Raw genomic sequence first — 27,680 nt, 5'->3', positions numbered from 1 at the left:
TCCTGAGGTGGCCCCAACATAAGCGAGGGGGGGAAAAAAACCAGAACTTTTTTAATAAAAACAAACAATTAGTCAAATACTGAACTTGGTTAAGGCGTCCCGCCCCTCGGTCCCCAGCGTCCTCCCCGGGCAGTTCTGGCGGAAGGCGTAGGGGCTGTCGTCCCAAAAATACTCGCGCGCCCAGCCGGTACGACCCAGCAGGGCACGTGGCAGGCGGCTGACCGAGTTCAGAGGCAAGAAGGGAGGCGGGCAGGCTCCCGCTCAGTGCCAGAGGTGGCCAACCCCCTGTTTCGGGAAGCCCGGCTCTAGGGGGAGGTGGGCAGAGGCCCTCCCGCTCCCCCACCTCGCCCAGCCCCGCCTCGGCGAAGATCCCAGGCCGGCGGCCCGGCCGTCCGCCGGGGCCCCGCTTGGGGCCGGGGTAGTTGGTCTGGGCAGGGAGGGCATCACCACCGAAGAAATTCCCTGATGCGGCTCCACAGCTTGGTGACCCACAGGTTGACCCCCAGGTCGGTCAGGTACTGGATCTCTGGGGTCAGCATCTTGCGGCAGAGCTGGCGGTGGCGCTGGCCGATGCGCTTCTTCAGGTTGTAGCCGAGGATGGACTTGGCCCCCAGGGGCTGCCAGGGCTGCATGGACGAGTCCTGGATGGCGGCCGCGTCCACGGCCCGCCCGCCGTCGATGCAGATGCTGCGCAGGCGCTCGTTCTCCCGCCGCAGGGCCGCCACCTCCCGGGCCATGCGCTCCCACCCGAAGGCCTCCACCTTGCGCCAGAAGGTGGCGTTGAAGTGGCCGTAGAGACGGGCGTCCAGGGCGTTCCAGTCGGTGGCCCGGCGGTACAGCTCCCCCGACAGGCGGGGCACGGCCGAGGCCCGGCGGGCGTTCAGCTTGAAGTAGAGCACGTCCTCCAGCTCCCAGCAGAGCAGCTCCCGCAGGAGCACCAGGGACTCGTCGAAGTACTCCTGCAGCATGACCAGGTCGAAGCGGCGTTCCACCTCGAGGATGTGCTCCGTCACCCGGGGGCCGTCCGGCTCCAGCTCGTTGTCGTAGCCCAGGTCGAAGAAGAGCAGGTTGTGGAGGTAGTGGGCGTTGAAGCCGTCGGGGTCGTAGGCGCGGCGGGGGTCCCGCAAGAAGTCGGCCAGCTTGTCCTCCCCGGCCAGCTTCCAGGTCAGGGGCACCACCGGCCCGAAGTAATGGAAGGACGACTCGAACAGGTGGGCCGGGTCCCGCAGCACCGTGACGAAGGCGGCGTCCGGGGCCACCAGCCCCCGCACCTCGTCGTAGCGGAAGCGCATGTGGTTACAGATGATGTTGAAGCAGGCCCCGGGACGGTAGTCCTGCACCTGGGTCCGCTCGAAGAAGGAAGGGTAGTCGAAGTCGTTGCGCCCGTTGGGGAAGGCGAACCTGAGGCCGTGCTTCTGGCCGAAGCGGAAGAGGATGTTCAGGATGGTGCTGCTGGCCGTCTTGTGCGTCTTCATGAACACGACGTCCAGCTTCGGCCGGCAGGAGCGGCCGGTGGTGTTGGCTGGAGGACGGACTGGGGACGAAGGGCAAGAGGAGGACGCGGGGACCCTCCTGCCGGGGAGGGAAGAAGAAAGGAGCTCTGAGGGCCGCCCGGGAGGCGGGCGCCCCGCCCGAGCTCAGGGAACCCCGTGGAGCCAGAACGGCCAGGGAGGAGCTGTGCCGGCGGTCGGGGAAGGTCGGGGAAGGCGAGGGGGCACGGTCAGGGAGACCCGTGGGAGGCAGCAGGAGCCTCCGGGGTGTTGTGGCTAGTGGCCGTGGTGGCTAATCGTAATAATAATAATAATGGCATCTGTTAAGCGCTTACTATGTGCCAGCCGTTGTTCTAAGCGCTGGGGGAGATACAAGCGAGTCGGATTGGACGCAGTCCCCGTCCCACCTGGGGCTCACGGGCTTAATCCCCATTTTAAAGGTGGGGGAACTGAGACCCAGAGAAGGGAAGTGATTTGGCCCAAGTCACACGGCAGACAAGTGACGGAGCCGGGAATAGAACCCAGGTCCTTCCGACTCCCAGGCCTGGGCTCTATCCGCCGGGCCGTGCGGTGGATACTCTCTACTATCTGCAGTGCCAGTAGCCAGGGGAACCTCCATAAGGCAGAAGGGTGGGCAGGCATGGAGGATGGATGGGTGAACGTGCCCGGGGGCACATTCCTCTCCCTGTGCCCCAATCTCCTCCCCACTGATGCCACTGCAGAATCTAATCCCGTGTGACCTTGGGCAAATCACTTCACTTCTCTGAGCCTCAGTTACCTCACCTGGAAAATGGAGATTAAGACTGTGAGCCCTGCATGGGACAGGGACTGTGTCCAACTCAATTATCTTGTATCTACCTCAGCACTTAATACAGTGCCTGGCACATAGTAAGGGTTTAACAAATACCACCGTTATTATTATTATTATTAATAAATTATTAGAATCAGGAGGGGGAAATGCCATGTGGCCCAGGAAGGACAGGCATGGCTCTGGACAAAATGAGCCAGGAGACGGGGGATGCGATGACTTTTGGGATATAACGTCAAGGAATCTGGGAACTCCTAGTGAGCAGATCTCCGGCGAGAGGTACCAAAAAAGGGGATTCTAGAGAGCCGATGGACTCTTGGGTGTTGGGAAGGGAGAACGACTGACAGCGCCAAGACTGGGCAGATAATAATAATAATCACAATAATAATAATGGTATTTGTAAGTGCTTTCTATGTGCCAGGCACTGTACTAAGCGCTGGGGTGGATACGGGCTAATCGGGTTGGACACAGTCCCTGTCCCACATGGGGCTCACAGTCTCAATCCCCATTTTACAGATGAGACAACTGAGGCACAGAGAAGGGAAGTGACTTGCTCAAGGTCACACAGCAGACAAGTGGCAGAGCCGGGATTAGAACCCTCGTTGGCTTGACCCTGAACAGCCCTAACCAAGCCTACTCCAGTGCCCGCATTTCCCCCCACTCCCCCAAATCTCTGAGCCAAAGCACCCCTATCGCCCCCCACCCCCGATCTGGGGCCGGATGGACTCACTCAGCCACGCCGACGTTCAGGGGCGGGGCGGCGTAGGAGTAGAGCAGCAGCATGAAGCTGGTCAGCAGGACCCCGAGGACCAGGCCCTTCCCCATGGAGTGCCAGTGCTTCCTCTGGGGCAGCATCTCAGTCACCTGCCGGGAGACAAGCAAGGAGGCGAAAGAGAAAACGGTCCAGGTGCCGCAAACATCAAATGTAACACCACCACAAAACAGGACGGCCTTTTCGTGGGCTCTTTTCAAGGCCCCCCATTGGCCCTTTGAACCACACGTGCACTCCCAGGTGATTTGAACCATCAGCGGTGTCTTCTTCCAACACGGAGGACAGCTCCGTAGTGCTTCGCTTCCAACGACTACTATCGTCATCTGGACGGCCCCCTCCCCCAGCCAGAGAGTGCACGGCCTACTGGAAAGAGCCAAGCTCGGGGGTTGAAGGACCTGGGTTCTGATCCTGACCCGCTTTGAGACCTTGGGCAAGTCACTTCGCTTCTCTATGTCTCATTCTCCTCACCTGTAAAATGGGGATTAAATACCCACTCTCCTTTCTTCGTAGACAGTGAGCCCCATATGGAACAGGGCTCACTGTGTCCAACCTGATTATCTTGTATGTACTCCAGCTCTTAGTACGGTGTTTGGCACATATTAAGTCCTCTGTGAATATTATTATTGGTAGTAATAATGATAATAATAATATGTTCTTACTATAGAATGATGAGGTGGGAGGAATGGAGGAGAGGGAGACGGTGAAGAAGAAGTGCTTGCAGTCTGAGCCCTAAAAGTGCTCCCAGGAATCCAGCCAAGACCCTCTCCCAAGTCGCGCGGAGCCCAGCAAATCCCCACTCCCCAGGGCTCCCAGTGGCCAGCACAGCCTTGCCACAGCCAGACCTGGGTCTCGACATAAGAACATCCTCCCCACCTCATATCCAACAGAAAATTACTCTCCCTCCGTTCAAAGTCTTATCGAAGGCACATCTCCTCCAAGAGGCCTTCCCTGAGTCCTCCTTTTCCTCTTCTTCTTCTACCTGGACTGCTTAGCCCTGATTTGCTCCCTTTATTTACCCCCATGTCCCAGCCCCACAGCACTTATAATAAGTGTGGTATTTGTTAAGCCTCTACTCTGTGCCAAGGTTGGACACAGCCTTCTCCCCACATGGGGCTCACAATCTTAATCCCCCATTTTATCGATGAAGCAACTGAGGCCCAGAGAAGTAAAATGAATTGTCCAAGGCACACAGCAGACAAGCAGTGGAGCAGGGATTAGAACCCATGACCTTCCGACTCCCAGGCTCGCGCTCTACCACTGCGTCAGGTTCCTTGGCGGTGGAGGCTCCGGACCGAGGGGCCCAGCTGGCCGGCCAGACACCACTGCTCCTCCTCCTGATCCCGTGCCTGGGCTGGTGGGGGCAGAAGGGAGAGGCAGTGTGGTCTAGTGGATAGAGCACAGGCTTGGGAGTAAGAGGACCTGAGTTCTAATCCTGGCTCTAACCACTCGTCTGCTATGTGACTTTGGTCAAGTGACTCGACTTCTCTGGGCCTCGGTTTCCTCATCTGTAAAATGGGTATTAAATCTGCCTCCCTCCCACCTAGACTGTGTTCAACCTGATTCCCTTGTATCTACCCAGCCTCCAGAGGAGCTCCTCTAGGCCAGGGCCAGGAGCGAGTTAGGTCAGACCCCTCCACCAGCCACAGCTAGGGTGGCAATCACAGTTCCTCCTCGGGGCCCAGGGCACCCCAGTTGGGAGCCCGGCCCAGCTCACTCCTGACCACAGGAGCCTCAGGGCTCAGATGATGATGATGATGATGACTGTGGTATTTGTTAAGCGCTTACCGCGTGCCAGGCACTGTATTAAGCACCGGAGTGGATACAGGTTAGTCAAGTTGGATACAGTCCCTGTCCCACATGAGCTCACAATCTCAATCCCCATATTACAGATGAGGTAATCGAGGCACAGAGAAGTGAAAGGACTTGCCCAAGGTCCCACAGCGGACAAGTGGCAGAGCTGGGATTAGAATCCATGACTTTCTGACTCCCAAGCTCGTGCTCTATCCACTATGCGGGCCCAGCCTCTCAGATCCCACCCTTATTGTATTTGTTAAGTGCTGACACTGTGCCAAGCAGGGTAATCAGGTTGTCCCACATGAGGCTCACAGTCTTAATCCCCATTTTACAGATGAGGTCATTGAGGCACCGAGAAGTTAAGTGACTTGCCCAAAGTCACACAGCTGACAAGTGGCAGAGCTGGGATAAGAGGACCTGAGTTTTAATCCCGGCTCTAACCACTTGTCTGCTGTGTGACTGTGGGCAAGTGACTCGACTTCTCTGGGCCTTGGTCTCCTCATTTATAAAATGAGTATTAAATCCTTCTCCCTCCCCCCAGACTGTGTTCAACCTGATTCCCTTGTATCTAACCCAACACTTAGAACAGTGCTCCACACATAGTCAGCGCTTAACCAGTACCAACATTATTATTATTATTACTCCCAGGCCTGTGCTCTATCCACTAGACCACACTGCTTCTCCCTTCCCATGCCCCTTTAGTAGGTGGGCAATAGGGCAGACCTGATGCAGGGGAGCCAGGCTTGGGGGTGGAAAAGCCCTTCCTGAAGGACCCCCACTGTCCCCAGGGGACCCCACGGAGCAGAGTGGGGTGGGGCTCTTTCCTCCTGCAGGCTCTGGGGGCCCCAGCAGAGCCATGCTGGGAGGGGCAGTCAGGACAAGTGAGGAAAGGTCCCTCCCGCCCCCCAGACCAAGCCCCAGAAAACTGACCTGAAGCCTTGGCCTGGAGGGAATCTGGGTGGAAGCTCCCACTCCTTCCAGAGTTGGAGGAACAGAGAGAGAGAGAGTGTGTGTGTATGCATGTATGTATGCATGCATGTACGCATGTATGTACGTGCAGAGTGGGAGCCCTGTAGGAGGAGCGGAGAGCCCCCTGGAGGGTGGAGGAGTCCAGACAGTGGGAGCTACTTCCTGGGACACTTGGGCTCCTCCAGTCATCCAGGCCCAGGGCTGGTGTGGTCCCAAGACCAGTTTGCAGTCTGCAGGCAGGCGCCTCCTCCTCCTCCTCCTCTTCCTCTTCTTCTCCCTCCTCCTCCTCCTCCTCCTTGAGACTCAGATCTCAGCAGCAGGCCCAAGCAGGAAGCAGACCAGTCAGTCCTGCTGGGAGCTGGAGCTGCTGACCGGACAGTGGGTCCGGGGCTGGGAAACCTAGAGACCAGGCCTACCTGTCCCTCTGCTCCCCCTACCTCATTTAACCGAGGCAGCTGCACTGCAGGCAGGAAGGGTAGGGGAAGACTGGTGCCTCTGGTGCCTCAGCCTTCCGCCCTCCTCAATATCCTCTTCAAAAAAACCCTTTGTAGTTTAAAAGGCAGTTGTTTTGTTAACTTTTAACTGTTTCTTCTCGCCACCCACTAAGCACTTAGGTACTATCCCCTTACCCCCCCCATAATACATATACAATCATATTTATTGGACACCTACTGTGTGCACAACGCTTGGGAGAGTACAATATAAACACATTTACTGCCTACAACAAGCCTACAGCCTAGACACTTGCACTCTGTTACTTCTCTTACCTGAAATTTATTTCAATCAATTAATCAATGGTATTTATTGAGCACTTACTTTGTGCAGAAAGCTTGGGAGAGTACAATATAAACACATTTCCTGCCCACAACAGGCCTACATTCTAGACGCACATTCCATCACTTCTCTTACCTGAAATTTATTTCGATTAATCAATCGATCACTGGTGTTTACTGAGCACTTACTGTGTGCAGAGTACACTTGGAAGAATACGGTGTAACAGAGTTCCCTTCCCATGATGAGTTTACAGTCTGTGTCTTCCCCGTTAGACTCTAAGATACTTGCAGTCAGGGATTGTAACTGCCAACTGCATTGTACTGGACTCTCCCAAGTCCTTAGTACAGTGCTATGAATGAACAAACTAAGTGCTCAATAAATACCATTGGTTGATCGAAAAACTGACTGATTCTCTAGACTAAATAACCCTAATGGCTTTAACCCATTGAGAAGCAGCATGGTGTAGTGGATAGAGCATGGACCTCAAAGTCAGAAGGGTTCTAATTCTGACTCTGCCACTTGTCTGCTGGGTGATCATGAGCAAGTCACTTCACTTCTCTGAGCCTCAGTTACCTCATCTGTAAAGCGGGGAATTGAGATTGTGAGCCCCACATGGACTGGGATTGGGTTCAACCCGATTTGCAGGTGACCACCCCAGTGCTTAGAAAGGTACTTGGAACATCACTATTATTTAACCCAGAGGTCTTCAACCAGGGCTTTGAGTCCCTCAAAATTCTCTGGACAAAGAGGAAAAAGAAAAAGGGAGGTCAGAGAGGAGAAAAAGGAGGAGGTCCTAGCCCTCAGTAGGTTCTCAATAAATACCACTGATTAATTCAGCTCCGTACTCAGTACCTCTAGACCGTAAACTCACTGTGAGCAAGGAACATTTATACCAACTCTGTAGTACTCTCCCAAGCGCTTAATACAGTGCTCTGCACACAGTAAGTACTCAATAAGGTCCATTATTGAGCACTACTATTCAATTCTTCTGACCATTTGTTCCAGTTCTCATCAACTACACACCAACTCTCTCTCTCTCACACACACACATATACACACACTGGATCTCCCCATCACCAGTCACTGCTCCATTCCTAACCTGTACAACTCTCGGCCACCAATTAATCAATCAATAAGTATTGTTTATTGAATCTTCCTGCGGGCAGAGCACTGACTAAGTACTTGGGAAAGGACAATATAAAAGAGATCTCCAAAGTCTGAGCCTTCTACACATGACCCAAACCATCATGACAGTAATGCATCCCTACCTAAAGAAGAAGTGTGTTCTAGTGGGAAGAGCTCCTTTAGTTTGTAAGGTCCTCCTCTACTTTATAAACTCCTCTTTTAGTCTGAAAACTCCTCTAGCCTATAAATTCTAGTCTATAAACTTCACCTCTGGTCTGTAATCTCCTTCTCTAGTCTATAAAATCCTCCTCTAATCTGTAAACTCCTCCACTCTGCAAACTTCTCCTCTTACCTGTAAGGTCCCTCCAGAGTACTGGAAACTCTCTAGGTGCAACCCTGAGAGGGGACTGGAATAATAATGATGATAATAATCATAATAGTAATTGTGGTATCTGTTAAGCACCTACTCTGTGCCAGGCACGGTACTAAGTGCTGGGGTAGATACAAGGTAATCAGGTTGGACACAATCCCTGTTCCACATGGGGCTCACAGTCTTAATCCCCATTTTACATATGAGATAACTGAGGCACAGAGAAGTGACTTGCCAAAGATCACACAGGAGACACATGACAGAGCTAGGATTAGAACCCAGGTCCTTCTGATTGCCAGGCCCGTGCTCTATCCACTAGAACACACAGCTTCACTAGGCACTAGTAGAAGTATTACTAATAATATTTATTAAGTGCTTCTTGTATGAAGACCACTGTACTAAGGAAAGAACACAGGTTTTTGGGGTTTTTAGGTTTTGTTGCTTTTTTTTTTTTTTTGGTATTTGTTAAGTGCTTACTATTTGCCAGGCACTGTACTAAGCGCTGGGGTAGATACAAGCTAACTTTTTTTTCGGTATTCATTAAGCAGTTCCTCTAGGCCAGAAACTAATTACTAAGTGCTGGAGTAGAAACAAGATAATTGGATTGGACACAGTCCCTTTGGGGATCACAGTCTAGTTAGGAGGAAGTAGGATTTTATCACAGCCTTAATCCTCATTTCACAGGAGAAACAACCAAAGTACAGAGAAGTGAAGTGACTTGCCCAAAGTCCCACAGCAGACAAGTGGTGGAGCTGGGATTAGAACCCAGGTTCTTCTGATCCCCAGTCTCGTGCTCTTTCCACTAAGCCACACTGCTCCTGGATTAACAGGGAAGAATTAGACATGGTTCTTGCCTTGTTGGGTGCTCACACTCTAAAAATGAATAGGGGAAGAGGGGATAGGTGACAGATATTTAAGGAGAGATGAAAGAAAACACTGTAAGCACTTGAGGACAGGGATCATGTCTACCAACTCTAAGGTACTGTACTCTCCCAAGCACTTAGTTCAGTGCTCTGCACAGAGTAGATGCTCAGTATTGACATACGCCGTTTTCCACTTTTATCTGAACCACCCCCGCTTCCCCCACATCCTTCTGAAAGTGGGTTACCAGTGCGCAGCAAAAAAATTATGTATGCATATTAGATAAAAAAATTCATTAACAGGATACAACTATATATAGCATCCTTGTATTAATAGAGGTATAATAATCCATGATGGCTTTTTAAATAATGGTGCTTCCTTGCTGACTCAACATGGGGTCATTTTTTTTAAAGTTATTTAAGTGCTCACTACATGCCAAGCACTGTACTAAGCGCTGAAATGGATTTCAAGATAATCAGATAGAACACAGTCCCTGTCTTGCACGGGGTTTACGGTCTAGGTAGGAGGGAGTAGGATTTAATCCCCATTTTACGGATGAGGCACCTGAGGCCCCCAGAAGTGAAGTGACTTCCCCAAAACCACACAGCAGGTAAATGGCAGAGTTGGAATTAGAACCCTAGTCTTTCTGACTCCCAGGCCTGTGCTTTATCCACTAAGCCACACTACTTTTCTACGTACTTACGTAAACATCTGTCAATTATTTATTTATATTAATGTGCATCTCCCCTCTAGACTGTAGGCTCACCGCGGGCAGGGAATGTGTCTAACAGTGCTGTTGTTCCGCTACATCGTGCCCTCCCAAGCATTTAGAACAGTGCTCTGCCCACAGTACTCACTCAATAAATATGACTGATGGATCGATAGGACTGCTTCTGGAGGTCAGGGCGAGGGCTCCCCTGCTGAGGATGGGGCACACGCTGATTCTGAAGCGGTCACCCTCTCTGAACTCATTCCCCATCCACAGGTGCAGCCTGGACCTGCTGAGCTGAGCCATTCAGCTCTTGCTTCAGCTCCTCCACCACGGCCACTATCTCCTCTCCGCTCAGCCACCCGTGGAGCCTCTTCCAGGTCTGGATCTCCCCGGGCAGGATGTTCACAGAAACTCTTAACCATTGGCTTTAAAGCACTCCCCACCCCTTCTACCTCGCCTCGTTAATCTCCTACTACAACCCAGTCCACACACTTTGCTCCTCTAACGCCAACCCACTCACTGTACCTTGATCTCGTCTATCTCACCGCTAGCCTCTCGCCCGCATGCCGCCTCTGTTCTGGAACAGAGCAGAGAGGGGTCTGTCCTCCGCTCCTCATATCTGACAGATAATCACTCTTCCCCACCTTCAAAGCCTTATTGAAGGCACATCTCCTCCAAGAAGCCTTCTCTGACTATTCTGCTTTGCCATGACTTGCTCCCTTCATTCATTCCCCCTCCCTGCCCCACAGCACTTATATACATATCTGTAATTTATTTATATTAATGTCTGTCTCCCCCTCTAGATTGTAAGCTCACTGTGGGCAGGGAATGTGTCTGCTATATTGTTATATTGTCAGTCAGTCAGCCGTATTTATTTATACATAACGATAAACAGACACATTCCCTACTCACAGTGAGCTTATAGTCTAGAGGGGGGATGCAGACATTAATATCGTACTGTACCAAGCTCTTAGTACAGTGCTCTGCACACCATCAGAGCTCAGTAAATACGACTGACTAACGCCACAACCGGTCCAGCACCAGCAGCTCCATATTCTGCTCCTCGTGCACCCGTCTGGCCACAGCCATAGGTAATTGAGCTCCCGCAGATGGCTCAGAGCAACCAGGAGCTCATGGCTGGCAGAGTTCTCTGCTCAGGGGCTGGAATCCGGCTCCCAGTGTCAGCATCCTCCTCCACCTTCAATACCTAAAGCCCTTCAAACGTAATAATAATAGTAATTGGGGTGTTTGTTAAGTGCTTATTGTGGGCCAGGCACTGTACTAAGCGCTGGGGTGGATACAAGCAAATCAGGTTGGACACAGTCCCTGTCCCACGTGGGGCTCACGACCTCAATTTCCATTACAGAGATGAGGTAACTGAGGCTCAGAGTAGTGAAGTCACTTGCCCAAGGTCACAGAGCAGATCCTGGAGAGCACAGACCTGGAGATCTTGGGGCTTCCCGCCTCGTTTTTATCACCATCGTCCGCACCGAGGGACTGGCCTCACTCAAGATGGGGCCCGCTCAGCAATGGCGGCGGCAGAAACAAGACCGGAAGACTATTTAAAAAGCCACCTGGAGGAGAATGGCCTGGAAGGTTTGGGAAACAGCCTTTTGGCACACATTCCCCCTTTCCGGTGTGGGTGCAACATGTCCAGTTGGGACCTAGGATGGAGATACAGTGGAGAGGGTACAGAGGAATAGGAGGAGAGGAGTGGTAACAATATTTATTGTGGGGGCAACACACTGTACCAAATGCTTGGAAAGTAGGAAACAAGCAAGTGATGTGAAGTGTTTCCTAGTGAAAAGACCATGGGTCTGGGAGTCAGGAGACCCGGAAGATCCAAGTCCTGGCCTTGGCTCTGTCTGGAGCCTGCTGTGTGGCTTTGGGAGAGTCATGTAGCCTCTCTGGGCCTCAGATCCTTCATCTGCTTTCCCTCCGACAGACTATGAGACTCATGTGGGGCAGAGACTCAACTAATAATATTGTATCTAGTAGAGGATGATTACTTAATAAATGCCATTACCTCTGTTAATAATAATAATTGTCATCATTACTATTCTCTGCCCACAAGACGCTTACTCCTCAGTCCTGGAGAGAGACAGGAACACATTTACCTATAGGGTAATCAAAGGACATTTATGAGGGATACAATTAAATTATATAAAAATAAAAAGGCTACGTGCTGGAGGTTGCTGATGGGTTTCTGTGACTCAGAGTACTGAGGACTCATCAGGGAAGCTTGGAGTAGGAAGTGACATTTTAGGAGGTCATTGAAGGTGGGCAGTGCCATGGTCCATTGGGTTTGCAGAGAAGAACGGCAACAATGATTAACAGGGTGGAAAGCAGGCCCTCAGAGGATGGTGAGAGGAATTGGGGTTGTATCCCCAATCTCCACATTGTGAAAACAGCATGGCCTAGTGGAAAGTGCTCAGGCCTGGGAGTCAGAGGACCTGGGTTCTACTCCCAGCTCCACCCTTGCCTGCTATGTGACCTTGGGTGAGTCACTTCACTTCTCTGGTTCTCGGTTCCTTTATCTGTAAAATGATGATTCAACATCTGTTCTCCCACCTACTCAGACTGGACCCCATATGGGATCCGATTATCTTGCACCTACCCCAGTGCTTAGCACAGTGCTTGACACATAGTAAGTGCTTAAAAAATACCATTATTATTATCCCCCGGGGAACAGAAGGTCTCTAACGAGGACTGACGACAATAACGGCCTTCTCCTTCTTGAGAGTCCCTCATGGAAAGGACAGTGGCCTGCTGTTTTCCAGGTCCAAGGAAGGGTTTGGCCCTTGTATTGCATCAGGAAAGAATTTGGTGGGGCCTGTGGGAAAACCTTTGGTTATCACTGGGATAAAACACCAGGAAAGGCTTTCCAGGGAAAGTATGGAGTTCCCAACCCTGAAAGTCTTTCAAAATGGAAAAGATGGCCTTCTCTCCTAGAGGCTTAGTTATTCACCTGTCCCGAGTCAGAGGGCAGGACCAGATTCATTCATTCATTCAGTTGAATTTTTTAAGGGTTTTCTGTGTGCAAAGCGCTGTATTATGCGCTTGACCAGATAACCCCTCAAGGCTCATACCAGCTCAAGGACGCTTACGGCATCCTGGGTAGAGCACAGACCTGGGAGTCAGAAGGCCCTGGGGTCTAATCCTGGCTCCCCCACTTGTCTGCTGTGAGGCCTTGGGCAAGTCACTTCACTTCTCCGTGCCTCAGTTACCTCATCTATAAAATGAAGATTGAGACACGAGCCCCAAGTGGACCCGGGACTGTATCCAACCTGATTTGCTTGTTCATTCATTCATTCATTCAATAGCATTTATTGAGCGCTTACTATGTGCAGAACACTGTACTAAGCATTTGGAATGTACAATTCGGCAACAGATAGAGACAGTCCCTGCCCAATGACGGGCTCAAAGTCTAATCGGGGGAGACAGACGGCAGAGCAAAACAGAACAAAACAGAAACAAGACAACATTATCTCGATAAATAGAATCAAGGGGATGTACACCTCATTAACAAAATAGAGTAATAAAAAATTATAAATACAAACGAGCACAGTGCTGAGGGAAGGGGAACTGGGGGAGGGAAAGGGGGGGGACTTGTATCCACCCCAGCTTTAGTACGATGCCTGGCACATAGTAAGCGCTTAACAAATACCACAATTATTATTCTACCGAGGTATTCTCTGAGGCCAGGGAAGCCAAACCCCAGGTCATCCGTTCCCTCCACATCCTCCGGGTGGAGAAGCTGGCCTGTGAACAAAGAGTGTGTGGGTGAGGCCAGGAGAGATCTACCGCAGCAGGACACAGTTCTCCTACACCCCGCAGACACCATGTTCCTGATAGTAATAATAATAGTGTTGGTATTTAAGCGCTTACTATGTGCAGAGCACTGTTCTAAGCACTGGGGTAGATACAGGGTAATCAGGCTGTCCCACGCGAGGCTCACGGTCTTCATCCCCATTTTACAGTTGAGGTAAGTGAGGCACAGAGAAGTTAAGTGACTTGCCCACAGTCACACAGCTGCCAAGTGGCAGAGCCGGGATTCCAACCCATGACCTCTGACTCCCAAGCCCGGGCTCTTTCCACTGAGCCACGCCGCTTCTCTGATCACACATCGCCTACCCCGTGCCATGTTGGGCTTAGTTGCCCATCGCAGCCTGCCCCCAGCCCCCGTCTGGCTGGCACCTCCAGCCTCCACCAATAGGCCCCCTCTGGCCCCTGGTGTTTCCCCAACCAGAGGAGAGGGAAAGACCTAAATCATTTTATAGCTCAGATCTGTGACTAATTATGTTATTGCTGTCCTGTTTATGGCTCTATTTATTTTCCCCCCAGTCTTCTACTGATCTTAATCTCCTCCCAGCCAGAGATCTAGAGTAAAATCCCGATTTAGAAGCAGGAAATGACCCAAGATCACTCTCGGTCAGCTGTCGGACTGGGACCAGAATCCAGGAGTCCTCTCTTCTAACCCGCCCCCAGATCAAGGCTTCCTCTTCCCCTTTATCACTCCTCAACTCTCCCTCCCATCCAGAGCCCAGTCAAGTCACGGGGAGAGAAACGTTCCACAGGTTGTTGGCTGGGTGGGAGGGAACCTCCAGATCTTGTCTAACCTTTATAATATCGCCAAGATCTGCCCTTTCCTCTCCACTCAAATGGCTATCTTGCTGATACAAGCTCTCATAATATCCCGGCTGGATTATTGTGTCAGCCTTCTCTCTCATCTCCCTTCCTCCTGTCTCTCCCTGCTCCAGTCTATTCTTCATTCTGCTGCCCGGCTCATCTTTCTGCAGAAATGCTCTGGGCATGTCACTCCCCTTCTTAAAACCCTCCAGTGGTTGCCTATCCACCTCCGCACGAAACAAAAACTTCTCACTCTAGGCTTCAAGGCTCTCCATCACCTTGCCCCCTCCTACCTCTCCTCCCTTCTTTCTACTGCCCACCCCGCAAGCTCCGCTCCTCTGCCGCTCACCTCCTCACCGTCCCCCGTTCTCGCCTATCCCACCGTCGACCCCTGGACCACGTCCTCCCGCTGTCCTGGAATGCCCTCCCTCCTCATCTCCGCCAAACTAATTCTCTTCCCCTCTTCAAAGCCCTACTGAGAGCTCATCTCCTCCAAGAGGCCTTCCCAGACTGAGCTTCCCCTTTTCCCTCTGCTCCCTCTCTGCCCCCCCCTTCACCTCCCCTCAGCTAAGCCCCCTTTCCCCCCCTTCCCTCTGCTCCTCCCCCGCACCACTGTGCTCGTCCGCTCATTTGTATATATTTTTATTACCCTATTTATTTTGTTAATGAGATGTACATCCCCTTGATTCTATTTATTGCTATAGTTTTAATGAGATGTACATCCCCTTGATTCTATTTATTGCTATTGTTTTTGTCTGTCTGTCTCCCCCGATTAGACTGTAAGCCCGTCAATGGGCAGGGACTGTCTCTATCTGTTGCTGATTTGTACATTCCAAGCACTTAGTACAGTGCTCTGCACATAGTAATCGCTCAATAAATACTATTGAATGAATCTTAGAAGACCAGCATCAAAAATGCCCACCACCCAGCGGCCTGGACAATCTCAAAGAACCTGGCAGGGGGTCCCTGAGGTCACTGGGGGCTGGACTCATAGCCAAACAGGCTATGGCTTGGCTGAATCAGGAAGGATAGCCAAACTGGGAGAAGTGAAAATAGACAAGTGAAAATAGTAGGGACTCAGTGAGGAAGACTGTAACCTAATGGAAAAAGCATGGACCTGGGAAGCAGAGGACCTAATAATAATAATAATGGAATTTGTTAAGTTCTTACTATGTGCCAAGCATTGTTCTAAGTGCTGGGGTAGATAAAAGCTAATTAGGTGGGCCACAGTCCATGACCCATGTGGGGCTCACTGTCTTAATCCCCATTTTACAGATGAGGTCACTGCCCAAGTGACTTGCCCAAGGACACACAGCAGACCTGTGGAAGAGCCAGGATTAGAAGCCAGGTCCTTCTGACTTCCAGGCCCGTTCTCTATCCACTAAGCCACCTCGGCTCCAGCACTGTCCTGCCCTGTGACCTTGGACAAGTCACTCGACTTCTCCGGGCCTCAGTTTCATCATCTCTAAAATGGGGATTCAGTATCTTTTCTTCCTCTTCCTTGGACTGGATGCTTCATCTGGGACAAGATCCATGCCCAACTTTTTTTTAAGGTATTTGTTAAGTGCTTACTATGTGCCAAACGCTGTTCTGAGCACTGGAGAAGCAGCGTGGCTCACTGGAACGAGCACGGGCTTTGGAGTCAGAGGTCATGGGTTCGAACCCCGGCTCTGCCACTTGCCAGCTGGTGACCTTGGGCAAGTCACTTAACTTCTCGGTGCCTCAGTTCCCTCATCTGTAAAATGGGGATTAAGACTGTGAGCCCCACGTGGGACAACCTGATTCCCCTATGTCTACCCCAGCACTTAGAACAGTGCCCGGCACATAGTAAGCGCTTAACAAATACCAACATTATTATTATTATTATAAGTTAATTATGTTGGACAGAGTCCCTATCCCCCATGAGACTCACAGTCTTTGAGTAGGAGGGAGAACAGGAGAACTGAGGTACAGAGAAGTTAAGTGACTTGCCCAAGACCACAGAGCAAGCAAATGTCTCTTTCCACTAGGCAATAGTGATTCTCGAACCTGATTATCTGCTATCTACCCCAGTGTTTGGCACATAATAAGTGCTTAACAAATTCTATTATTATTATTATTATTCTAGAAGTCAGAAAGCTGCAGGAGGCCATCCTGGTTTGGGTAGATAATAATAATACTACTATATAATTATACATATTGTGTATATAATAATATATAATAAATATTATGGTACTTGTTAAGCTCTTACTATGTGCCAACCACTGTTCTAAGCACTACGGTAGATCCAAGCTAATCAGGTTGAACTCATGTCCCACGTGTGGCTCACACTCTTATCCCCATTCTACAGATGAGGTAACGGAGGTCCAGAGGAGTGAAGTGACTTGCCCAAGGTTACACACCAGACACGTGGTGGAGCCAGGATTAGAACCGAAGTCCTTCTGACTCCCGGGTCCATGTTCTATTCACTAAGACACGATGATCATGGTGGGCCTTGGAGCTGGATTTCAGCAGTCCAGGAAGAGGGTGGATGGGCAGAGACTGAGCAGGGGAGGGGATTTGGCCCTCTAATTGTGAGGAATTAAGATTAGGGAAGGGCAGCTGGAGCTGTGTTGTTTTCCTGATATTTTAGAGTTTGTTTTCATAAAAAGAGAAGAGGAGTCAGCAAGCCATCCAGCAAGCACCTGCTGGGTATTGAGCTGAGGCAAGGATTGGAAGCAAGAAGGGCAGAGTACAGAGGAAGTGTTTGGAGATACTGAGAAACTGGGCCAGTGTCAGATGATCCGGCATGTGGATGATGGATGTTGGGAGCTGGTGGGGTTGCTGGGAGACCAGAACAGCCGAGAGGCCAGTCTGACCAGCAGTTTGCAGCAACGGGGGGACCTCTTTCAAAGCCAGGCACTCCTAAGGACGAAGGCAACAGAACAGCAAATGTGGAGAGAAGCTGAATGGTCTAGTGGTTGGACTACGGGTTCTGGCAGCCGGAAAGACCTGGGTTCTAATATCCCATCTCCCCCACTTGTCTGCTGTATGACCTTGGGCACGTCACTTCATTTTTCTGGGCCTCAATTCCCTCATCTGCAAAATGGAGATTAAGACTGTGAGCCCCATATGGGACGGGGAATATGTCCAACCCAATTTGTTTGTTCTACATAGTACAGTGCCTGGCACAGAGTAAGCACTTAACAAATTCCATAATTATTATTATTAATAAGGGATCATCTGTTTCCACATAATTTCTTTTTCTTTTCACGCTCCTCTTCCCCCTGCTGAAGTCCCCTAGGCCCTCGTCGCTGTCCCTAGCTGTATCTTGGGCCCTCTGGCTGTCCCAGGGCCCCTTGGCTATCCCCTGTTTGCCCCTGAGCCCCACCCCATCTCCTTCTCTCTCTCTCCACTGCTCCAACAAACCCCCAGCTTCCCAGCCACTCCTGCCTCCTCCCAGACCCCTCAAGATGAGACAAGCAGCTTAACCCCCTGGCGTGGCAGTCATCTACTGTGTCGGGCCAAGGCTCAGATTGTCCTTCTCGAGGAAATACTCACCGCTCAGACCACAGAACCACGGTGCATCCCCCTGATCCCTCGCAATCTTCCAGATGGGGAAACTGAGACCCAGGGTGGCGAGGCGACTGATCGGGGTCACCCAGGAACGGGGCCGGTGCTGGACGGGCACTTGGCTCTTCTTGCTTTCCAGTCGGTTCCTCGGCCAGCGGCTGCCGGGGACCTCATCCGGAAGCTGCTGCTGGGAGGGCCTTGAGTCTAACCTGTTTGCAGGAGGCAGGGCTGAGAGGAGAGAGAACCGAGGCCCGTTAGTACTGCCCCCCGTCCCCTCCACCCACCCCCGCTCCTTCAGCTGGAGCCCGAGCCCCCCTGGACTCCCTGTCCTTTGACCTCGCCGTTTGACTTGGCCCTTTGTCCTCGGACAATCCAGGGGACCGCCTGCCCCTCACAGGGCCGGACATGAATGTGGAGAGGTCACTTTCCCAGCTGGTGGCCGGCAGCTCGGCTCAGAAAGCTGAGAACAGCTCTGAGGACAGGGCTCGCCTGCCTTGGCCTCCCTCAGCCTCTATCATCTCCACTCCACCGAGTCAGGACACAAGCAATTCACTGGTCCCCAGTCCCCACCTTTGGCCCCCTGCCTTCCTTTCTCAGTCCCCGTCTTCCCGCTTGTCTCCTCCTCCTCACCCTTTCTTCTCCCCTGCCTCCTCACAACCCTCTCTCCCTCCCTCCTTTCTTCCACCTCCCCGCTTACCTCCCCTTGTCCTGCCTCCTCCCTTGCCTCCCCCTCATCTTTCCCCCCAGGGCACATGCTCTGCCAGACCTTCATGATCCTTGGGCAGAGGCTGGAAGTTTTTAAATTTTGACATTCATAAAACATTAACCTCATTATTATTATTGTTATTAATGGTATTTAATAATGTTGGTGTTTGTTAAGCGCTTACTGTGTGCCGAGCACTGATCTAAGCGCTGGGGTAGACACAGGGGGATCAGGTTGTCCCACGTGGGCCTCACAGTCTTCATCCCCATTTTACAGATGAGGTAACTGAGGCGCCGAGAAGTTAAGCGACTTGCCCAAAGTCACACAGCTGACAAGTGGTCGAGCCGGGATTCGAACCCATGAACTCCTATTCCAAAGCCCGTGCTCTTTCCACTGAGCCTTATTTGTTAAGCACTTACCATGTTCCAATCCCTGTTCTAAGCACGGGGGTAGATACAAGGTTATCAGGTTGGACACAGTCCCTGTCCCACATGGGGCTCACAGTTTTAACCCCCATTTTACAGATGAGGTAACTGAGGCCCAGAGAATTAAAGTGATTTGCCCACGGTCACACAGCAGACAAGTAGCAGAGCTAGAATTAGAACACAGGTCCTTCTGGCTCCTCTATTCACTATATCTCACTGCTTCTCTTCCTGTACATCAAACACTGTGCTAAGCACTGGGATGGATTCAAGATAATCAGATCAAACACAGTCCCTGTTCCTTCTGGGTCACTCATCTTAAGAGTTAGAGAAAGCTGGTATTTTATTCCCATTTAAAAATGAGGAAACTGAGGTCCAAAGAGGTTAAGTCACCAGCCCAAGGTCACACCAGGGACCAGGGACAGAGCTGGATTAGAACCCAGGTCTCCGACTTCCAGCTCTAGGGTCTTTCCCCTAGGCCACTCTCTCGGTGACTATCAGTGGGAGCCCAAAGCAATAGATCCAGCCAAAGGCAATCAGTCATATTTATTGAGTACATACTGTGCACAGCTCACTGTAGTAAGCACTTGGGAGGGTAAAAGATAACTGAGTTGGCAGCCATTTTCCTTACCCACAGGAAGCATACAGACTAGAGGGGGAGACTGACATTAAAAAAAAATTATGGCAATGTACTTAAGTGCTGTGGTGCTGAGGGTGAGATGAATAAATGATAGAGATCCAAGCGCAAGGGTGATGCAGAAGGGAGAGGGAGATGGGGAAATGAGGGCTTCCGGGAAGGCCTCTTGGAGGAGTTGTGATTTTGATAGAACTTTGAGCGAGAGTGATCGTCTATCACACAGGGAAGGGGAGGGAGTTCCAGGTCAGAGAGAGGAGGGGAGCAGGGGATCAGAGAAGCAGCATGGCTCAGTGGAAAGAGCCCGGGCTTGGGAGTCAGAGTTCATGGGTTCGAATCCCGGCTCTGCCACTTGTCAGCTGTGTGACTGTGGGCAAGTCACTTCACTTCTCTGGGCCTCAGTTCCCTCATCTGTAAAATGGGGATGAAGACTGGGAGCCTCACGTGGGACAACCTGATTACCCTGTATCTCCCCCAGCGCTTAGAACAGTGCTCTGCACATAGTAAGCGCTTAACAAATACCAACATTATTATCAGAGGCGAGATAGATGAGGTCGAAATACATTGAGTAGGTTGGCATTAGAGGAGCAAAGTGAGCATGCTGGGTTGTAGTAAGGAAACCAGAGAGGTAAAACAGGAAGGGGCAAGGTGGTTGAGTGCTTTAAAGACAATGGTAAGGAGTTTCTGTTTGCCACAGAGGTGGATGGACAACCACTGGAGTTTCTTGAGGAATGGGCAAACATGGATTGAAGTTTTTTTAGAAAAATGATCAGGGCAGCAGAGTGAAGTATGGACTAGAATGGGAAGAGACAGGAGGCAGGGAGGTCAGCAAGGAGGCTGTTGCAGGAGTCAAGGCAGGGTAGCATAAGTGCTTGGATCAACATGGTAGCAGTTTGAATGGAGAGACAAGGGAGGATTTTACTAATTTTGTGAAGGATTTGGTGACAGATTGACTATGTGGGTTGAATGAGAGAGCTGTTAACTTCTCTGTGCCTCCGTTCCCTCATCTGGAAAATGGGGATTAAGACTGTGAGCCCCACGTGGGACAATCTGATTACCTTGTATCCTCCCCAGCGCTTAGAACAGTGCTTGGCACATAGGAAGTGCTTAACAAATACCACCATTATTATTATTATGCCAAGGTTACCTGCTTGTGCGACAGGGAGGATGGTGGTGCTGTCTACAGTGATGGAAAAGTCGAGGAGAGACAAGGTTTGGGAAGATGAGGCATTGTGTTTTGGCATGTTAAATTTGAGATATCAGCAGGACATCCAAGTAGAGATGTCCTGAAGACAGGAGGAAATACAAGACTGCAGAGAAGGAGAAAGATCAAGGCTGGAGATGGAGATTTGGGAATCATCTACAGACAGAAGGTAGTTGAAGCCACGGGAGTGAATGGATTCTCCAAGAACTCTCCGAGAAGCAGCGTGGCCTAGTGGCTAGAGCACAGGCCTGGGAATCAGAAGGATCTGCATTCTAATTCCTCCTCAGCCACTTGCCTGTTGGGTGACCATGGGCCAGTTAATTCACTTCTCTGTGCCTCATTTACCCCATCTGTAAAATGGGGATTAAGACTGTGAGCCCTGTATGGGACAGGGACCGTGTCCAACTCGATTTGCTTGTATCCACCCCAGCGCTTAGTACAGTGCCTGGCACATAGTAAGCACTTAAATAGCACAAATATTATTTATATTTTTACTGTTATTATTATTAAGGGATTAGGTGTAGGTGGAGAATAGAAGGGGACCCAGAACTGAGCCTTGAGGGACTCCCACAGTTAGGGGGTGGGAGACAGAGGAGGAGCCCGCAAAAGAGATTGAGAATGAGCGGAAAGAGAGATAGAAGGAGAACCAGGAGAAGACAGAGTCAGTGAAGCCAAGGTTGGATAATGTTTGCAGGAGAGTGGGGTGGTCGATGGCATCATAGGCAGCTGAGAGGTCGAGGAGGATTAGAAAGGAGTAAAGGCTGTTGGCTTTGTCAAGAAGGAGATCACAGGTGGCCTTTGAGAGAGCGGTTTCTGTGGAGTGAAGGGGTTGGAAGTCAGATCGGAGGGGGTCAAGGAGAGAATTGGAGGAGAGGAACTTGAGTCAGTGGGCCTAGACAACTCGCTCAAGGAGTTTGGAGAGGAATGGTAGGAGGGAGATGGGGCGGTAACTGGAGGGAGGCAGGGGGTCAAGGGAGGCTTTTCTTAGGATAAGGGAGACATGGGCATGTTTGAAAGCAGTGCGGAAGAAGTCTTTGGAAAGGGAGCATTTGAAGAAGTCAGCCAGGGAGGGAAGAAGAGAGAGGGTCAGAGGCACAGGTGGGAGGGGATGGATTTTGCAAGGAGGTGGGAAATTTCCCTTTCTTTTTAATGGTATTCATTAAGCACTTCCTATGTGCAAGACACTGTACTAAATGTTGGGGTAGGTATAAGCTAATCAGGTTGGACACAATCCCTGTCCCACATGGGACTCCCAATCTTAATCTCCTTTTTACAGAAACTGAGACCCAGAGAAGTGAAGTGACTTGCCCAAAGTCACACAGCAGACAAGTGGCAGAGCAGGGATTAATAGCCAGGTCCTTCTTACTCCCATGCCCGTGCTCTATCCACTAGACCCTGTTGCTTCTCTTAAGATACTGCTAGAAAAGATAGGAAAGTCACAACAAGAGGCAGGAGGAGGGAGGGACTGGAGAGGAGCAGAGGAGATTTTTAGGAAGAGCACACCTGATGGTTTCAATTTTATCAAGAAATAATGTGGCCAGGTCATTAGGGGCAAGAGATGGGGTCGGTGCAGGATGGGGGACGGGGGTTTGAGGAGGGAGTTAAGTGTCTAAAACAAATGGCAAAGAGTGGGCATGGGAGTCAACGAGGATGTAGAAATAATGTTCCTGGGTGGAGGAGATAAAGGTGAGACAGTGAGACAGTGAGAGGACAGAGTTAAAGCAGTTAAAGTTAAAGAGTTAAAGTTAAATCAACCAGAAGGGAGGGGATGGGGGTAGAAAGAGGGGGCCCTGGCAAGGTGGGAGGAGGCCCAGTGAGACAGTAAGACAGTGTGAGGGCAGAGTTAAAGTAGTTAAAGAGTTAGAGTTAAATCAGCCAGAAGGGAGGGGGTGGGGGGGAAAGGGGGCCCTGGCAAGGTGGGAGGAGGCTCAGTGACCTAGGTGCAACCATAACGCTCCGGAGACACTGCAATGGGGCCCCAGCCCAGACCAACCTGTCTCTCTGCTAAGGCTTTCCGAGTACCGAGGAGCACCAGGAAGCACCAAGGAGGGATTTTTTCATTCATTCATTCATATTTATTGAGCGCTTACTGTGTGCCGAGCACTGTACTAAGCACTTGGGAGAGTACGATATTACAATAAACAGATATATTCCCTGCCCACAATGAGTCTAGAGGGGGAGACAGGCATTAATATACATTAATACCTATTAATGTACATTCATTCATTCAATAGTATTTATTGAGCGCTTACTATGTGCAGAGCACTGTACTAAGCACTTGGAATGTACAAATTGGCAACAGATAGAGACAGTCCCTGCCCACTGACGGGCTTACAGTCTAATCGGGGGAGACAGACAGACAAAAACAATAGCAATAAATAGAATCAAGGGGATGTACATCTCATTAAAACAAAAGCAATAAATAGAATCAAGGGGATGTACATTTCATTAACAAAATAAATATGGTAGTAAAAATATATACAAATGAGCAGACGAGCACAGTGCTGAGGGGAGGGGAAGGGAGATGGGGAGGAGCAGAGGGAAAGGGCGGGGGGGAAGGGGGGCTTAGCTGAGGGGAGGTGAAGAGAGGGGAAGAGAGGCAGCAGAGGGAGCAGAGGGAAAAGGGGACCTCAGTCTGGGAAGGCCTCTTGGAAGAGGTGAGCTCTCAGTAGGGCTTTGAAGAGGGGAAGAGAATTAGTTTGGCGGAGGTGAGGAGGGAGGGCATTCCGGGACAGCGGGAGGACGTAGCCCAGGGGTCGATGGTGGGATAGGCGAGACCGAAGGACGGTGAGGAGGTGGGCGGCGGAGGAGCGGAGCGTGCGGGTGGGCGGTAGAAAGAGAGAAGGGAAGAGAGGTAGGAGGGGGCAAGGTGATGGAGAGCTTTGAAGCCCAGAGTGAGAAGTTTTTGTTTCGTGTGGAGGTCAATAGGCAACCACTGGAGGTTTTTAAGAAGGGGAGTGACATGCCCAGAGCGTTTCCGCAGGAAGATGATCCGGGCAGCGGAATGAAGAATAGACTGGAGCGGGGAGAGACAGGAGGAAGGGAGATCAGAGGGCAGGTTGACACAATAATCCAGCCGGGATATTATGAGAGCCTGTAACAGTAAGATAGCCGTTTGGGTGGAGAGGAAAGGGCAGAACTTGGCGATATTATAGAGGTGAGACCGGCAGGTCTTAGTGACAGATTGAAAGTGTGGGGTGAATGAGAGAGCCGAGTCAAAGATGTACATAATTGCTGTGGGGCTGGGAGGAGGGGATGAACAAAGGGAGGAGTCAGGACGACGATGCAGAAGGGAGTGGGAGAAGAGGAAAGGAGGGCTCAGTCAGGGAAGGCCTCCTGGAGGAGGTGCGCCTTCAATAAGGCTTTGAAGGGGTCGGGTTCGGAGGGGCTGCAGCCTGGTGGCTGAGTCCTTCCCGCCGTGCAGAAGCCTGCAGTCGGCAGCTGGTCAGCCCCTTCTCACATTCCAGTTGCCAGGTGACGCAGTGTCCTTGAGTTCAGGAGCAGCTCCCCTGAGCACTGGGGATGGAGCCTGGAGCGGCAAGGACAGGAGAAGGGGAAAGAACAGCCTGCCAGGGATTCTCAGCTTGCAAAAGTCTGGTCCCTCTCCCAAGAGTTCAGCTCAGTGCTCTGCACACAATCAGTGCTCAATAAATACATTTGGATGATTGACTGATTGACCCATGACCTTCCCCAGTTGTGCTGAACCACAGAAGCAGCTCTTACTAACTGGAGCCCGCTTTCGAGCTCGGTCAAGGGCATTACTCATTAGTCAGAATCACCCTTCATCCTCTAATAGTTAATATAATCATTATTATGGTATTCGTTAAGTGCTTACTAGGTGCCAAGCACTGTCCTAAGCACTGGGGTAGAGTCAAGATAATCAGATCCCACATAAAACTCACAAGTCTAAGTAGGAGGGAGAAGTAGTATTGAATCCCCACTTTGCAGATGAGGGAACTGAGGCACAGAGAAATTAAGTGATTTGACCAAACTCACACAAGGAGGCAAGGGGCAGAGCCGGAATTAGAACCCCGGTCTTTTGACTCCCAGGCCCTTGTTCTGCAGAGCCTTCTGGGCACAGCCGGCCTCTGCCTCGGGAGAGCCAGACAGCTGGATCCGAATTGCTCTCCCCATTTCACTGAAGGAGAACCCAAGGCATCTGCGGTCTAGTCGGCATGGACCCCGAGGTCCTGGTCCCAGTCCCGAGAATGGCTGCCTGGCTCCACACCAGAGGCCCAGCTGCAGGACACGAATCTTGGGCTTGTTACCCTGTGGCTCATTTCAACGCCCGACTCTCAGCTCCAGCCATTTGGAAGCCGAGAGGACCACCTCCAAAAGGGCTCTTCCCCATGGGGGATGCAGTCCCCTGGCTAGATGGGATTTGGGACCAACTCTCCTAGCTTAGGGCAGGGTAACACTCAAGGTGGACAGGGAGTGAATATACCCAGAACTGGCCCTGCGCAGGCCTCTCCCCGACAAGGCAGGGTCAGGGCAGAATGGCATTCTTCCACTCTTCAGCTGAAGGGAGCCCTCCCCATCCAACGTGGCGGAGCCAGCGGAGAGCATGGCTGGCCGAGACAGGACAGCCAAGGAGAACTTGAGTTCCAGGGGGACAGAAGTCTGAACTCTAGGAGCAAGAGAGCCTGGTCACCATTTCCCTCACCGTGAGCTTCCTGCCCACAGTGCCGGCCCAGGGAGCCCGCGCTCCCAGGAGGGAGGGCAAACCCCAGCCCCATGAAGAGCGGGCAGTGTGTGTGCAGGCTGCCTCGGAGCAGAGGACGCAGCACCAGGCAGCAGCTGGGAACAGGGCTCTCTTGTCTCTGACCCCCACAGTGTGGCCCAGCGTGTCAGGAAGAGCTGCGGGGAGGGCTGACAGGCGGGCCGACGTGCTCCATCCCTCCGGGTCCGGTGGTCCGTGGGGAGCTGGGAGCGAGGACCCTACCCTCGGGCCGGGGTTCCCGGGAAGGCCGCTACATGGAAGGGAAGGGTCTTGACAAAGACTACTTGGGCAGCAGGGCCAAGATTCAGACAGATACTGTCCCCCTTCCCTGCCTTTGCCCCCCGATCCGAGGAGAGAGCCTGCCCCTGAAGCACATCACCACAGCAGCCGGGCTCTTCCCAGATAACTCCAGCAGAGCTATCCGGTGTCAGGCTCAGTCTGGCACGGGGTGTCAGTTACACTGTCACTGCCATTCCAGACAACCGGGAACTGGAATACTCCTCCTCACCAAAAAGCCATTCCGGCACCAGCCTTGGGCCTTGGACCCGAGCAAGGGAAACAGACTGAATCCTGGCCCCCAGGGAATGCCTCAGGCCCCGGGGCCCAGCCCGGCATCTTAAAATGACCTGAGGTACCAGCCTTCCCTCTGCCCTCCCTCCTGACCCCCAACCGATTAGACCTGTCCCCCAAATATTTTCCCAGCCAGGGTCTCCTCCTATCAATCCATGGTCCTCCTAGTACATGAGTGTGGGTACATACACTGAGGCACAAAGTAAGGATTTGGATCTGGCCTCAGGGGCCGGGAGGGAGGGAGGAAGGGAAGAACGCAGGCATGCGGGCATCCACTCCCCCATACTAGCCACTAGCCACCCTCCCTCTGGCCGCCAACCCAGATTCCTGCATTTCATTCTCTTGCTACCAGGCTTCTGAAGGAGGAAAGAAGATCAGGCCGGAGAGGCATGAGACTCCGGCGATGAGAAGGAAGGCCGGCTCTCAGCGGCTCCCGGATGCTCTCACGTCTGCCCGGCCGGGCAGGACCGCAAACGTAGCCCTACTCCATGGGCAGCCTGGGCCGGGACTGGGACCCAGGACTGAAGGCCTCCAGCCCTCAGCGCGTTCCGTCTGCCCATTCCGCCTGCCAGCCAGCTTTTCCCCCCAGCTTCTCTCAGCCCCACTTGTTGATTCTGTCCAAAGAAGGAGGATTAATCATTAATGTGGCATGGCTGCCCGGACACCCACAGCATTTGCAGACCTGAGACTCTCTAGAATCCAATCGCCATCATTCCCTTCTCTCGCCACAGCCATCTTTCTTTTGAGCTAGGGAGTCTCAGGGAGGGGGCAGGAAAGGAAAAGGGCTTGAGCCCATGGGTGGAAAACTGGTCTGGTTTGGTCCGGTTTGCCCTGTCAATGCCCCGCAAACTCTCAGCCATTCTATGCCCCGCTGCAGAACACTTCACACCCCCTCCAGGGCATGCACACACACATGTACAAAAACGGTCGTTCATGACACACTCCTGCCCCTTTGTCCTTCATCCCCATCTGGAGGTTCTCAGAGCAGACAACTTCATTCTAACAGGCTAACTGGGTCTTAGAGAGAAGGAATGTGGCCGAGTGCATAGAGCTCGGGCCTGGGAGCCAGAAGGACCTGGGTTCTAATTCCAGGCCCGCCACTTGTCTGCTATGTGACCTTGGACAAGTCACTTCACTTCTCTGGGCCTCAGTTCCCTGATCTGTCAAATAGGGATTAAGACTGTGAGCCCCATGTGGACTGTGTCCAACCTGATTACCTGTGGTCCCCACAGTCTCCCCATCCCGCCTGGCAGCCTCCAGACCCCCCTTTCCCGCCTTTTTCTCAGAGGGCTCCAATCTCCCTCTCCAACTTTCTCCCTGAGCCCCTGCTGAGGCTGCCAGTCCCCAACCCCATCTTATACCTGTTCCTTCTTCTAAGTTCCTCCTGGAAAATCCCTGGAGTCCCCTGCTCCCCTCCAGGACAAGGTCGCTCCAGCTGGCTGGCCCCAGGCTCAGGACAGCGCTCCGACATGAACGCCCCGTGTTCTGCAGCCCACTTCACTGGCCAGCCCGGCAGCCCCCACCAGCTTTCCCGCATGCCAGAGGCCCGGGGCCCTGGCAAGGCTCTTCGGTGGCTCCGCCAAGCTGGGGAG

General features: G+C 51.9%; 1 protein-coding gene across 1 annotated transcript; it reads right to left on the bottom strand.

The window, feature by feature from the left end:
- Positions 1-27,664, bottom strand: GAL3ST1 (galactose-3-O-sulfotransferase 1). The gene is made up of 4 exons (XM_029082932.2): positions 27,450-27,664; positions 17,824-18,063; positions 3,029-3,162; positions 1-1,572 (listed from the first exon to the last, which is right to left on the bottom strand). The coding sequence occupies exons 3-4, from the start codon at positions 3,151-3,153 to the stop codon at positions 444-446; spliced, it is 1,254 nt and encodes a 417-aa protein (XP_028938765.1). The 5' UTR covers positions 3,154-3,162; positions 17,824-18,063; positions 27,450-27,664; the 3' UTR covers positions 1-443.
- Positions 27,665-27,680: the final 16 nt, after the last annotated feature.

Source organism: Ornithorhynchus anatinus, chromosome 2 (assembly GCF_004115215.2).
Source record: "Ornithorhynchus anatinus isolate Pmale09 chromosome 2, mOrnAna1.pri.v4, whole genome shotgun sequence".
Taxonomy (NCBI): Eukaryota; Metazoa; Chordata; class Mammalia; order Monotremata; family Ornithorhynchidae; genus Ornithorhynchus; species Ornithorhynchus anatinus.
Note: the sequence above shows the minus strand (reverse complement) of the source record. Positions and strands in the feature narration are given on the sequence as shown.

Bases quoted from the DNA above. Each gene is read 5' to 3' on its own strand.
- GAL3ST1 (XM_029082932.2), bottom strand. From the start codon at position 3,153: ATGCTGCCCCAGAGGAAGCACTGGCACTCCATGGGGAAGGGCCTGGTC. The intron at 1,573-3,028 runs GTGAGTCCATCC...CCTCCCCGGCAG, and splicing joins CTGAACGTCGGCGTGGCTGA to GAGGGTCCCCGCGTCCTCCT.